At 44.3% G+C, this 15,963-nt stretch overlaps 1 protein-coding gene across 1 annotated transcript in view; it reads right to left on the reverse strand.

Moving 5' to 3' along the window:
- The window catches only part of LOC135544994 (neuronal acetylcholine receptor subunit alpha-7-like), a 52,680-nt gene extending 37,357 nt beyond the window's left edge, over positions 1-15,323 (reverse strand). Inside the window, exons 1-3 of the mRNA XM_064972669.1 lie at positions 15,262-15,323; positions 9,617-9,681; positions 8,920-9,059 (exon numbers count right to left, since the gene is read on the reverse strand). Coding sequence (XP_064828741.1) covers positions 8,920-9,059; positions 9,617-9,681; positions 15,262-15,323 — 267 coding nt within the window. The remainder of the gene's footprint in view (positions 1-8,919; positions 9,060-9,616; positions 9,682-15,261) is intronic.
- Between the last annotated feature and the right edge of the window lie 640 nt (positions 15,324-15,963).

Here is a 15,963-nt window from a genome sequence, read left to right on the forward strand (position 1 = left end):
TCTGCTGTCCTCCATGCTCACCGCCGATGGGATGATGGTGTCACAGTGAGGGCCGTTTCACATGTGCAGCACCTTGAGAAGTTGATGTCCATGGGTCAGAGCCCTTTACCTGTCCTTACACACAAGTAGCTGTATGATACCCAGTCCCTGGATCCTATCATCAGCAGAGTCATGTTCTTTGTAGACAGAGGCCGGCGCCCATCTCGGAGAGAGCGAGTCCTTGAAGCTAAAGAAACAGTTTATACTCTAAGTCAGTGGGGAAAACTCACCACAAGGTTATGGATTCTGTATCGTGTCTCAAAACACCCAGTGAGTAAGAGGAAAATATTCCAGTCTGTCGTACCTGTGTCTTTAAGAGGCGTTGTGTTGAAGGGAGTTCATGATGATGTTGGTCATCAGGATCAGCAGCGCACATAGTGGCTCACGAGATAGCGGTTTTACTGGGAATCTATGGAGAAGGATGTCAAGGGATACGTGGCCCACTGTAAGAGATGTGTGTTGAGTAAAGCACCTGAGCCTGAAGCAAGAGCTCCACTGGTCTCCACTGTGACAACGGCACCTTTAGAACTTGTGTGTATTGATTTCTGGACTGCAGAAGATTCGAACAACAAGTCTATTGATGTGTTAGTAGTGACTGATCACTATACTAAGCTGGCCTGTGTGTATCCATGTCCAAACCAGTCTGCTAAGACTGTTGCTCGTGTTCTCTGGAATAATTTCTTCTGCATTTATGGGTTCGCTGACTGTATCCATTCTGACAGGGGTGCTAACTTTGAGAGTTCTCTTATTTCAGAATTACTTCAGTTATCTGGTGTTGAAAAGTCCCACACCACACCTTATCATCCCATGGGTAACGGTTAAGCAGAATTCTGAATCGCACACTGGTTGGGATGATTAGAGCTCAGCCAGCTAGGTCCAAGGCTAAATGGCCTCAGATGTTGAACACATTTACATTCTCCTATAACTACACTGTTCACAAGACTACTGGGTTTCCGCCATTCTTCTTGATGTTTGGACGCACCCCTAGGTTGCCGGTAGATGTTATGTTTGAAAGTGTGCTGTTGGATGGGGACACAGTAGATGTGGATAAGTATGTCCAGTCTCTGGGTGAGGATCTGAGAGAGGCCATGACAAAGGCCCAGCAGCATGCCAGTAAGCAACAAAAGAGACAAGCTGAGGTCTACAACAAACGGTCTAAGGGTCACTCGGTGCAAAAGGGAGACAGAGTTCTACTTGCTAACAAGAGGGACAGGGGCAAGAAGAAACTGGCTGATCACTGGGAGAGTGTGGTGTACATAGTGGTTGCGAAGAACAGCTCACTGAACACATATCGTATCCAACACCTTACCACATGAATCTCTATCGAGTGGTGACGTGATCTCTGAGATGTCTGCAGAGTCCAGCCAAATGGATGGGAGTGACACCAGGACTGTCCACTGGGTAGCAGGCCTGTCCACTGGGTAGCAGGACTGTCCATTGGGTAGCAGACTGTCCACTGGGTAGAAGGCCTGTCCATTGGGTAGCAGGCCTGTCCACTGGGTAGCAGGCCTGTCCACTGGGTAGCAGGCCTGTCCACTGGGTAGCAGGACTGTCCACTGGGTAGCAGGACTGTCCACTGGGTAGCAGGACTGTCCACTGGGTAGCAGGACTGTCCACTGGGTAGCAGGACTGTCCACTGGGTAGCAGGCCTGTCCACTGGGTAGCAGGCCTGTCCACTGGGTAGCAGGCCTATGCCGATCTGTAATACTCCCCATCCTGAGGTCAGACCTCTGAGCACGGTTAGTGCTGTCTGTGACATTCCTGCTAGGTTTTTGAGTGAGGGTGTTTGGACTAGACTAGGTAGACATATTAAGCCAGTGAATAGGCTAATCCAAACTATATCTACACAGGAAATGAAACAGTTCCTGGTTTCTCGGTGACGGTAGGATATTATACGGTTGAATAAGGAATTAGCTACCCCTTGTTTTTTGTAATCCTTCGCGGGATAGCTTTTCAGCTGATCGACCATTTGTGGGTGTAGAATTAAGGGACTACACTGGGTTACTCTGTCGCCCTGCGGGTGTAAAATGGGTTTTTTCTTTCTTTGCTTTGTTACCTTCGAGGTAATGTGTTTTGTTTTGTGCCTTTGATCTCTTGGAAAACGTGGGGGCGAATGTCGCAGTGTGATGTTGTTCCCCTAGATTATGCACCAAGTTGCACACAAGGACCAATTCAAATAGGCCAGGTCAAGTGGGGAATGTTAATAATTTGATAATAATTCAGTGTGTTTATTTAATTACAGCTGCATAGCTGATGTTATTATTTGGTGTACAAACACTTTTTCATATCAATATTGTACATACATGTGATTGTAAAAGTTTTGTATATTTTGGTTTGGTCCATCGCAGGTTATCTGTATTTCCATACCCCCTTATTGTTCTCTTTTGCCTGACCTTCGGGCTTTGCAAGGTATGTTGTCCTTGGCTCCGAAATTGTTCAATATAAAACCGTCATAATGTTACACAATGTGCTGTTATGCAACCATAAGTTTGTTACAATGTGGATAGTATAAAGATTTATGTTAACACGTTTCACCAAGCTTGCTAACGAGGGTATCTATTGAAATAACTTGTGAGTACTTGGGACAGTGTTTGAATGAGTGTCCATGTGCTTGCGCAGGTGCCTGAGAGCTATGACTGAGCCAAGGGCTAACATATTGTGTGTTGTCTCTTCGTGTGCAGGGCCTATAAAAATAATTCAACTAGCAGACCTCCAGTTGTGGCAGCGTCCTAATTAAAAGTGCACAACGCAGAACGAACCACGCTACACACGCACCCTTGAAAGGCCACCGTGTTGAGGGTCAGCGTGTTGGATGTGTTGTTGCCTACCCTCACCACCTGGAAGCGGCCCGTCAGGAAGTCCAGGATCCAGTTGCAGAGGGAAATGTTCAGTCCTAGGGTCCTTAACTAAGTGACGAGCTTGGAGGGCACTATGGCTTTGAATGCTGAGATGTAGTCAATGAACAGCATTCTCACATACAGTGCATTCGGAAAGTATCCAGACCCCTTGACTTTTTCCACATTTCGTTACGTTACAGCCTTATTATAAAATTGATTGAATAGTTTTTTCCCCTCATCAATCTACACACAATACCCCATAATGCCAAAGCAAAAACTGGTTTATAGACATTTTTGCTAATAAAAAAACTGAAATATCACATTTACATAAGTATTCAGACCCTTTATTTAGTACTTCGTTGAAGCACCTTTGGCAGTGATTACAGTTTTGAGTCTTCTTGGGTATGACACTACAAGCTTGACACCCCTGTATTTGGGGAGTTTCTCCCATTCGTCTCTGCAGGTCCTCTCAAACTCTGTCAGGTTGGATTGGGGAGTGTCATTGCACAGCTATTTTCAGGTCTCTCCAGAGATTTTTGATCGGATTTAAGTCTGGGCTCTGGCTGGGCCACTCAAGGCCATTCAGAGACATGTCCCGAAGCCACTCCTGTATTGACTTGGATGTGTTCTTAGGGTCGCTGTCCTGTTGGAAGGTGAACCTTCGCCTCAGTCTGAGGTCCTAAATGCTCTGGAGCAGGTTTTCATCAAGTATCTCTCTGTACTTTGCTCCATTCATATTTTCCTCAATCCTGACTAGTCTCCATGTCCCTTCCGTTAAAAAAACATCCCCACAGCATGATGCTACCACCACCATGCTTCACCATAGGGATGGTACCAGGTTTCCTCCAGACGTGACGCTTGACATTCAGGCCAAAGAGTTCAATCTTGGTTTCATCAGACCAGAGAATCTTGTTTCTCATGGTCTGAGAGTCTTTAGGTGACTTTTGGCAAACTCCAAGCAGTTTGTCATGTGCCTTTTACTGAGGAGTGGCTCCGTCTGGCGACTCTACCATAAAGGCCTCATTGGTGGAGTGCTGCAGAGATGGTTGTCCTTCTGGAAGCTTCTTCCATCTCCAAAGAGGAACTCTAGAGCTTTGTCAGAGTGACCATCGGGTTCTTGGTCACCTCCCTGACCAAGGCCCTTCTCTCCCGATTGCTCAGTTTGGTCAGGCGGCCATCTCTATTTAAGAAAGATGGAGGCCACTGTGTTTTTGGGGACCTTCAATGCTGCAGACATTTTTTGGTACCTCGGATTGTGCCTCGGCACAATCCTGTCCCGGAGCTCTACAGACAATTCCTTTAACCTTATTGCATGATTTTTTTCTCTGACATGCACTGTCACCTGTGGACCTTTCCAAATTATGTCCAATCAATTTAATTTACCCCAGGTGGACTCCAATCAAGTTGTAGAAACATCTCAAGGATGATCAATGGAAACAGGATGCATTTGAACTCAATTTCAAGTGTCATCGCAAAGGGTCTGAATACTTATGTAAATAAGGTATCTGTTTTAAATTTTTAATACATTTGCAAAAATGTCTAAAAACCTATTTTTGCTTTGTCATTATGGGGTATAGTGTATAGATTGCTTCAGACTTTTAAAATGTAATCCATTTTAGAATAAGGCTGTAACGTAACAAAATGTGGAAAAAGTCAAGGGGTCTGAATATTTTCCAAAGGCACTGTAGGTGTTCCTCGTGTCCAGGTGGGAAAGGGCAGTGTGGAGTACAATAGAGATGTCGTAATCTGCGGCTCTGTTGGGTCAGTAAGCGAAATGGACCGGGTCCAGAGTGTCTGGGATGATGAGCCGTGACCAGCCTTTCAAAGCATTTCATGGCTACAGATGTGAGTGCTATGGGGCGATAGTCATTTAGACAAGTTACCTTTGCGTTCTTGGGCACAGGAACTATGGTGGTGTCATGACTGGCCTGTTCGGGTCAGGTTAACGTTGACCACAATTCTGCATAGGGGGGGAGGGGGGGGGGGTAGAGAGGTAGGGGGTATTATGACACCTCACTCCCATTGTAAATCTTAAGGCAGCAGACAAAATCCTTTGTCCCCTCAGTGTAGAAGAATGGAATGTATGATGTCCCTATGGAGCTCCGACCTCAGAACAGTAACATTTTTGTAAAGATGAAATGTGAAGTTAGTTGTCTAAATTGGATCTGAGTAAAATCCAGACCTTGCCTCGTAACTAGTTATGCCCAGAGAACTTGCCATAAAGACATCACCTGAGGGTTTAAAACAAGCGAGTTAAGAATTTACATATCAGACTAGATGGCTGTGCGCTGCAGCCAAGGTCGAGGATTAGTCGCATCCCCAAAATCCAACACAAGGTTGAAGAAGACAAAATAAACTCTTAACAATCAATGCTATGGCTGAGTAGCTGTATCTAAGAAGGTGAATTCAAGCAGGACCACCAGGTTATCCAAGGAATCATGGGTCGACATTGCTTTCATTCCACGCTGGAACCTTTTCCACTGATGATTAGCCGTCCCTAGAAGACCCCTCTCACAGAACGAGGGCGAGGAAACAGAGCACTACGAGAAAGGCCACTGACATAAAGTGGACAATCATAGACTTACACCCGGTAACAACAGAGGTGTCGCCATCAGAGGAGGAGGAACTCGGTCCACGAGGAGATACCCCATCGGACACCTTCGAAAAGTAATTACATCATTATATTCTGACCCAGTTCGGGGCAAGATCCGGGCTCTTCACTGGCCATGGCAGAACACTCACATTCCGGTCGTGCAGGAAATCACACACAGAACGAGCAGTATGTCTGGTGGCATTGTCATGCTGAAGGGTCATGTCAGGATGAGCCTGCAGGAAGGGTACCACATGAGGGAGGAGGATGTCTTCCCTGGAACTCACAGCGTTGAGATTGCTGCAATGACAACAAGCTCAGTCCGATGATGCTGTGACACACCGCCCCTGACCATGACGGACCCTCCACCTCCAAATCGTTCCCGCTCCAGAGTACAGGCCTCGGTGTAACGCTCATTCCTTCAACGATAAACGCGAATCCGACCATCAGCCATGGTGAGACAAAACCGCGACTCGTCAGAGAAGAGCACTTTTGCCAGTCCTGTCTGCTTCAGCGACGGTGGGTTTGTGTCCATAGGCGACGATGTTGCCAGTGATGTCCGGTGAGGACCTGCCTTACAACAGGCCTTCAAGCCCTCAGTCCAGCCTCTCTCATCCTATTGCGGACAGTCTGAGCACAGATGGAGGGATTGTGTGTTCCTGGTGTAACTCAGGCAGTTGTTGTTGCCATCCTGTACCTGTCCCGCAGGTGTGTTCGGATGTACTGATCCTGTGAAGGTGTTGTTACACATGGTCTGTCACTGCAAGGATGATCAGCTGTCCGTCCTGTCTCCCTGAAGGGCTGTCTTAGGCGTCTCACAGTACGGACATTGCAATTTATGGCCACATCTGCAGTCCTCATGCCTCCTTGCAGATGAGCAAGGACCCTGGGCATCTTTCTTTTGGTGTTTTTCAGAGTTAGTAGAAAGGCCTCTTTAGTGTCCTAAGTTTTCATAACTGTGACCTTAATTGCCTACCGTCTGTAGGAGCTCAAGACTTCAGTAAAACACCTACACTTCTTTCTCAGTCACTCAACTCTGAATAGAGAGAAAGTTGAGTGAGCCAAAGAAAAAAAACATTGCAGAGCCACTATAAAGTCCTGAGGGGAACTGAGTCTGGCTGACGAATGGGAATTGCAAAAGCCATATTTAACACAGAAACAGTTTGGTTCGCTCTGAGAGTTTAACAGACACACTTGTGTTGTTTTCTGCAGCTCTGAATGACTGACTGACATCCAGGGGGGAAACACCACTGCCCCATGGGCCCTTGACAGAGAAGACAATCTGGAGGAGAGGACACACACTACTAACACTGCTAAAACACCCTACACACCCCTAAAGGTTCATACAAGCTCCACTCTGTTGACCTACATGCATGTCTGGGATGATGGTGTTGATGTGAGCCATGACCAGCCTTTCAAACCCTCTCTGCATCATTAAGCAGCATAGCAGCCCAGATGTTCTGGCTACTGAGGTACTGTAGACATATCTCTGGTGATTAGATGGTAATTATAAAAGTATGATCATACACACTTCAGTGAGCTGTGAAGGGTGTGTGTGTGTGTGTGTGTGTGTGTGTGTGTGTGTGTGTGTGTGTGTGTGTGTGTGTGTGTGTGTGTGTGTGTGTGTGTGTGTGTGTGTGCGCGTGTGTGTGCGCGTGTGTGAATGAATGACAGAGCTATTGAGGATCTAATGACGAGAACATAGGGATGAGACAGCCTACTATGGGGTGGTGATGTGTCCATGTGTCAAAGTCTCAACATGGGTCTGTTCTGACTGTGAGGCGATGGAATGGTGGTGCAGAACTCTATCAGTGGACACACACAGTGCACACACACACACACACACACACAGCATGTGGGGAAGTGTGACGTAGTTTCTAGATCTTTGCTAAAGCATGAAATGCGCTGCATTAGCATCCCCCTGGTGAGACTCTCTCTCGCACACATACACACACACACACATACAATCATACACACATACACACATACACACATACACACATACACACATACACACATACACACATACAATCATACACACATACAATCATACACACATACACACATACACACACACACATACAATCATACACACATACACACATACAATCATACACACATACACACATACACACATACACACATACACATACAATCATACACACATACACACATACACACACACACATACAATCATACACACATACACACATACACACATACAATCATACACACATACACACATACACACATACACGCACATCAGTCTACATTTCTGAGGAACTGACATTCAAGTAGGCACATTTTTCTTCATTTGTCGATTTACATTGAGTAAACAAAACATTGGAACACCTTCCTAATATTGAGTTGCACCCCCTTTGGCCCTCAGAAGAGCCTCAATTAGTTGTGGTATGGATTCTAAATCAAATCAAATTCAATGTTATTGGTCATGTACACATGGTTAGCAGATGTTATTGCAAGTGTAGTGAAATGCTTGTGCTTCTAGTTCCGACAGTGCAGCAATATCTAACAAGTAATCTAACAATACCGCAACAACTACCTAGTACACACAAATCTAAGTAAAGGAATGGAATAAGAATATATACATGTACATATACATATAAATATATGGATGAGCAAGGACAGAGAGACATAGGCAAGATGCAATAGATGGTATAAAATACAGTATGGACAGTATATACAAGGTGTCCAAAGTGTTCCACGGGGATGCTGGCCCATATGGACTCCACAGTTGTGTCAAGTTGGCTGGATGTCCTTTGGGTGGTGGACCATTCTAGATACACATAGGAAACAATTGAGCATATAAAAACAGGCAGTATTGCAGTTCTTGACACAAACCGGTGCACCTGGCACCTACTACTAAACCCCATTCAAAGGCACTAAAATCTTTTGTCTTGCCCATTCACCCTCTGACTGGCATACATACACAGTCACCGTCTCTGTTGTCTCAAGGTTTAAGAATCCTTCTTTAACCTGTCTCCTTCCCTCCATCTACGCTGATTGAAGTGGATTTAACAAGTGACATCAATAAGGGATCATAAAGTTCACCTGGATTCACCTGGTCAGTCTATGTCATGTCACGTTCTTAATGTTTTGTACACACAGTGTATACACATACAGTGTGTGTGTGCGTGCGTGTGTGCGTGCGTGTGCAAGTCTGTCTGGGAGGTCTTATATAACAGGAGGCAAACAGCAGAAGTGCATTATCTCTACATGTCTGCAGATACAGGACCTAATCTCAGAAGTACATACCTGCCACTGTATGTCACCTCTACACAGTTAAAACATATGTCTTACACACCAGTAGTGAAAGTGTCAGTCCTTGTTAAATCAACATACACCTCCACACATAAACAACTAGCCGACAAATTAATTCACCCTCTCACATGCACCCACACCCCGACACACACAAACACACAATCCCTCCCTCACCACGTCTATGATCTGCAGCAGAGTCATTCCCAGCTCCACTAGAAGAGGAGAGGAGTCATTGATCACTGGTCTCTCCAGGCGGTTGTAGTTGGCCATCAGCTCCTTGTACAGTCTGCGCTGGTGCTCCCCCTGTAGAGACCCTGGGGAACAACAAGGGAACCAGTGAGAGTTCATGTTAGTTAATAAAATGTCTATTCTACAGTTTCTCAGTTGGCTGGGTGGGGAGGGGGGGGGGTGTCGGTGGTGATTAGGATGATGTGTTTGCAGCTTTCATCCCCTTGACTCTTCTCCTCTCTCTTCCCTCTGTCCCACTGATCCCATTAAGAGCCATCTCTGGAGAGGAGAGGAGAGGAGAGGAGAGGAGAGGAGAGGAGAGGAGAGGAGAGGAGAGGAGAGGAGAGGAGAGGAGAGGAGAGGAGAGGAGAGGAGAGGAGAGGAGAGGAGGCTAAACTACCTGCAGCACTGGTCAGTTAAGGACAATGGTCATTAAAACACACAGGCTGTTCATTATCTGATCCTAAAAGGGAGTTTGTTCAGAACGATGGCTAAACAGATGCATGGCCTAAATGTGTCCTCCATGAGAGAGAAATGAATACATAACCGAAATGTGCAGACAGAGTTCACAAGTCCTAGACACACTGTTCTGGGTTGGTTCAAAGACAACTGTATAGATAAGAGGCAAGCAGTTGTAGTCTACAGTACACGTTGGCTTTGGGTTCACACCTCTCGCCCCATTGCACAGCCAACACCAGGAAGAGCAGACTGTGGAAGATACGCACAGACAGTCACATATGCATAAAAGAGAGAGAAATCATGGAGCGAAAGGAGAGAGAGACAGTGAGAGAAATGTAGGGAGAGTGTCTGTCCCAGCGTGTTGCTGATGAGCTCCATTGGGGCCATAGTGAGGTTACAGCAGGACAGGACTCTATTGGGAGTTCAGAGCGAGGAAGAGAGAGAGGCCGTGTCTACACTTGATACTTACATGTGACTTCTGCTATCAGAATAGGAAGATCGCATTGAAAAGACGGGTTTAGACGCACAAAAGTGGCTTTGTGGTCTGATTGTGTTCGGATCTGTCTGACCACTTCAGGAGCTGGTCAGGGATGCATTGTGTGTAGATTTCTCCTCAGTCTGGACACAATCAAGCTACCGAAAGCATATAGAGTGGGCGACATCATCAGCGCTCCTCCCACAAGTCTCCACAAAAAAATGGTGTTTTGGGACCGAGAGGCACCTTTTCATTTTAACGAGGAAATACGTTCCTAGCGTGTGAGGAACGTGTTTGCTGGACTCCTAAATGCTAACCAGCTAGCTAATATGCTAACCCATTTTCAATCCCTTTAGCGTTGCTTGCTAGCTAACAGAGGTTAGCCGTCTCGTTAGCTACAGTAGTTAACTACTGCCATCGGTTGCTGTTGCGGTATCATATTTAGCCTATTCCACCGTTTGTAGAATGGATACCGGCATTTGAATATAGCGCGGGAAAAGGGAATCCCGGACACACTGTGGACACATTTAAATGTAGGTGTAGATGCATGACGAGATCAGAACTCCATGATCAGAACACTAAAGCTACATGAACCTGTCAGGTCTAGACACGGCCAGAGAGGGGGAGAGAAACCTGAGCACCGCAGCACACTGACACTTACCCACTTCTTCATACAGCCGCGTACTTAAACATCTATATACTATATCCATACACCCATACTTCATATTTATACACCTGTATAGGCACACCTTCTGTACAACACCCATGTTGCACACAGCCTTTGATAACAGTGGTTTAAAGAGCTATCCATAGTACACGTCAATACATACAACTTGTGCATTGATATAACTATTAGCAATTCAGCACCTGCTGTATAAGGCACAGCCCTGTGGGTTCTGAAAACATGTTGAGATTATGCAATCCACATACTGCACATCCATATTTGTCCATAATGCACATCATCGCATCTGTAGGTCTCCTGCATAATACGCAGCTTGGCAGAAACATCCCCCCCCCCTTCCTCTCACCCTCTCTAATGTTTTATACCTCTCTGATATATCAAGATGACATTCCTCTGGGACAGTCACCTTGTCATGGTGAGGGGACTTTTGTACCTTAATGCCAGTGGGAGGTAACTCCAGGCAGGTCTAACTAGTGGTGTAAAGCACCCAAGTAAAACATTTACTTAAAATACTACTTAAGTAGGTTTTTTTGTGTCTGTACTTTACTATTTATATTTTTGCCAACTTTTACTTCACTACATTCCTTAAGAAAATAATGTACTTTTTACTCCATACATTTTCGCTGACACCCAAAAGTGCTCGTTACATTTTGACAGAAACATTGTCAAATTCATAAGGAATTTGAAATGATTTATACTTCTACTTTTGATACTTAAATGTATTCTAGAAATTCCATTTACATTTAAAATGATTTTGTTACACAGCTACAGGGAGGATTGCAGCAGGTTCCATGGCAGACAAAGAGAAATCCACATCTGCTTGGTTCAGGTTGGAGTCACAAACACAGATTACACACACACTCATATTCCTCCATGTCCCCAATCTCATGATATTCATAGCTTCTCCAATGAAGAAATGATCTCTTTGGTCTCAGTGTCTGTCACACACACTCATACACTCACACACACGAGGAGAGTCAAATGCCACATCCTTTCTTCCTCTTACTAACCAAGGAATCGATAGGCCTCCGCTAACTCCTCTCTTCCGCCTCCGGAAGGTGTGGTGGGGAGGAGTGTGCTAAGAGATAGTGTCTCGGTCTCTCGTTATACTTCTCTCTCTCTAACAGTGATTGGTTATTCTTTTCATTGTTAGGCTACATCTGTCCTGCCTACAGCTGTGTGCTACATTCGACTGAGGGTGTCACGAATCTATTCTTAATGCCCTAATAATTCTAGCAACAACAAATAAAATGATTGAGTAAAACTGTTGATTGAAAATACATTTTGTAATTGAAGCAATGTTAGCCAGTAATTTTAGAGTTGATCATGAAAATATACAAAATGTATCCGTTTGTGGTCAAACGACCATTCATCTGGTTTTGGTGCCAAACTTCTGTTTACGTCTCCACGAGGTTATTCTTCCATTCGAGCATTTGTCGATTAAAAGTGACTATAAATCACTATAAAGGGACCATGTTTCAGAATTAAAATGCTTAAGTTAAAGGGGAGTTTCACCTAGGCTCTGCCACGGCATATAGTCATTACTATATTAACAACATTATGTTTAATCATAAACATCAACATTATCCAAACCACAAGCTACAACTAGCACATTTTCATTTCACTGGTAGAATCAGGCAGTGTCCTTGTGTATTCGTCTGCTCATAGTGAACCACTAAGTCCGGCATTCATAGCAAATCCTGATACCACCCTGCTAGGTAGATTAGACCTCAGCTCACCATAGACCTCAGCTCTTTAATCCCACCCCTCTGCCACTCTCAGCCCATCCCACCTATCACCATAGACCTCAGCTCTTTAATCCCACCCCTCAGCCACTCTTAGCCCATCCCACCTATCACCATAGACCTCAGCTCTTTAATCCCACCCCTCTGCCACTCTCAGCCCATCCCACCTATCACCATAGACCTCAGCTCTTTAATCCCACCCCTCAGCCACTCTCAGCCCATCCCACCTATCACCATAGACCTCAGCTCTTTAATCCCACCCCTCTGCCACTCTCAGCCCATCCCACCTATCACCATAGACCTCAGCTCTTTAATCCCACCCCTCTGCCACTCTCAGCCCATCCCACCTATCACCATAGACCTCAGCTCTTTAATCCCACCCCTCAGCCACTCTCAGCCCATCCCACCTATCACCATAGACCTCAGCTCTTTAATCCCACCCCTCAGCCACTCTCAGCCCATCCCACCTATCACCATAGACCTCCCTTGTTTTGGTTTCCTGTGTCAAATATTTTTCAATTGTGCTGTGATGTTTTAAATAATTATTTTATCTTTCTAAACATATCCACAGATTGTGAACTAAAGATGAAAACCTTCCCTATGAGGCTATGTGGCTTTCCAAATCACCCAACAGTGCTATTTGTAAGGTTCATTTTAAGTGAATGTTGTTATTTTTAACCATTACTGAACCTGTGACCAGAAACAAGCTACATAGTGGCAATACCAGAATAAATCATCTATTGATTCTGTCTCTTCACAGCAAAAATCTACAGAGCTGAGATTGTTGTATGCCTCATATATATAGCATTATGTTGGGTGCAAGAAGTTCATATAATAATTTAAATTGAAAAACCCTTGAATCAAGTGTCGTTTTTTGTACCAGTTCATAAACCACGTGGGAGTGCCCAGAAACTTGGTTCATGGCGGTTTACTTCAAACGACCAACACACTAATCTCAGAATTTCTCAAAGCATTTTTTTTAACGTTTGTTTTTCACAAAAGTTGTTCGGTGTACGGTGTTCTGTCTGGCTGTGCTAATTACAAACAAGCGTAAATGAGTCATCTGTCTCCGTTCTACCCACCAGAGATTTACCCAGGTGCTGCCAGTGGTTTGCGGCTATCAAGAATGATGCTTACGGTGACCAAAGATTAGCAGAGGGATTTTCAGGCTGAACGGATGGGGAATCCATTTAGACGACGACAGCTGAGAAGTGATGCAATACCATCGTTTTCTCCCTTCACAACAAAATGGAAGATTCTCGATTAGAGGTACGCATCACTGTCAATTCATTTTGCCTATGCCATGGTAGTCACTGCTAGACTGGTAGCTTCCATCAGCAGAATAAACATGTTTGTCTGTTCGTTCTATCTTTGACTAATGTCCCCAAACATAAGCTAGCTAACATTAGCAAATAAGAGTAACTCAATCTGGTAGCCATCTACTCCACCCTTGTCTGGGAAAAAAACAGAATTGTCAAAATATCGAACTCACTCTCTGTGTGTCACGCCCTGACCTTAGAGCTTTTTATGTCTCTATACTGGTTTGGTCAGGGTGTGATTTGGGTGGGCATTCTATGATATTTTTTCTATATTTTTGTATTTCTTTGTTTTGGCCGGGTGTGGTTCTCAATCAGGGACATCTGTCTATCGTTGTCTCCGATTGGGAATCATACTTGGGTAGCTTTTTCCCCACATGGTTTTTGTTGGTAGTTAATTTCTGTTTAGTGTTTTGCACTTTACAGGACTGTTTTGGTTATTCTCTTGTTTATTTTTGTTATAGTGTTCGGTTTTAATAAAACAAGCATGAACACTTACCACGCTGCGCTTTGGTCCAATGATTCCTCTTCTTCAGATGATGAATACCATGACACTGTGTGTTGGTAGTAATTATGAATGTGTATAAATTGTATAAGATTGATTAGTAGGTTCTCACCTGGCTAGCAATCTTGCTGCCAATTTAGTGACGCTAACTAGCCAACAGCAAGCTAACAATATTAAAATGTCTATGTTAGGTGTGCTAAACTAGCCAGTCTAATAGAGATCAATACAATTAGTGGGGTGGTTAAATTGTGTATTGTTGAGTGTTTTGTTGTAGGTGGTACATAATCTGATTCCAACAGCATGTGTTTCCAACCCCAAGGTAAATTGGGAAAAATATTTACAAGCTGACGGCTAAGATAGCTCAATTTACAGTAAGCATGGCATAAAACGTGAATTGGGTACTGTTTGTGTCATCGGGTTACAGGTGGTTAGATGTAGCCTGAGGACCACAGAGAACCTTCCAGAACATGAAATCGATTTAGTCTACCCCTTTTATCTTTTGACCCCTTCTCTTTGTAAATCTCAGGTTATCTGGAGTGCTTCCACAGCCCCTGCTGAAAAATACCCCAAAGCGGCGGCATTTTGGGTACACGAGCATGAGGAAGGGGACAACCCTTGTGATTTATGGAGCACAACAAGATTGTGGGACAAAAACCAGCAAGGGACACTGAAAGGTATAAAATCAAGACGACAACAGTAATGACACAACCACCTCGTTATTTTTCTCTGCTGATTCTCAAAACATAATACAAAGACACGTCTACAAAAAAAAACGCTACTATTGACAAGAATGATCTGTCAAAGTCAAAGGGCTGAGGGAGGTTTACAGGCAGGTCTTTGAGATGCGGAAGGGGGTTTTGGTTGTGCTTAGAGACAGTAAATGTATTGTTTTGTAAGGGAACGATTGAAAGGTGCCATTTCTACTCAATCTCCCATACACAACACATACTGTGTAAGAACTGCCCCCTTAAGAATTCTCACACCGTATGTAGCCCCCCCCAGCCCATTCACTTTGTTGACTCATTTTTCCTGTCAAAAGCAGCTCCCAATGTCCCTCGTCGTCCCTGAACAATACAAAAAGTCTGTCTTCGGCAAGAGGTCCAAACAGTTGGTGGTTGGTCTCCAGCTGGCCACACACCGCAGACTTGAGACCATTCGCCACAAGCATCATGCCAAACACTACTGCCAGTGTACCGAAGCCAGATAAAGGACCATAAAATAAATATGGACAGTTTCAGATCAATCCTCAAAATGTTCCTGCCTTCATGGATTCACAGAAGATTTCTATTGTTTTATATGTTCAGATAATAGCCAAAGAATTGACAAGATTTAATGCAAACAAAAAGAGAACTGGGTATTCAACAAGAATGTTATGGGGAAAAGTAACATACAAAAAATACAGTGTATGAACAGTGTAGTGCAGTTCAGTTATGTCTGAAGTGTAGTCAAGTGCAGAAAACTGTAAGTACAGATTATTACAAAAGATAATGTGATTTAACCAAAAATTGTTGCTATCTATTACTGGGAGTTATAGGATAGTGTCGTGACGTTGTATTAGTTCATGTGACGACTGTTGCTCATTGAATGATCAAAGGTTTCTAATTGCGTGATTAACTGAATCAAGCAATTATTAACTCCTTAACCTGGGGCACCATGGGAAAATTAGTTTTGAGTTTCTATTTCCCAAATTAACTCAAAGAATATCAGAATATCGATTTTACAACATCCGCTAATTAATCAGCTACCTCTACAGAACGTCGCATCTGCACGGACCCGGGTCTCACCAATGAGTTCGTACCACACCAATC

Source organism: Oncorhynchus masou, chromosome 9, assembly GCF_036934945.1.
Source record: "Oncorhynchus masou masou isolate Uvic2021 chromosome 9, UVic_Omas_1.1, whole genome shotgun sequence".
NCBI lineage: Eukaryota > Metazoa > Chordata > Actinopteri > Salmoniformes > Salmonidae > Oncorhynchus > Oncorhynchus masou.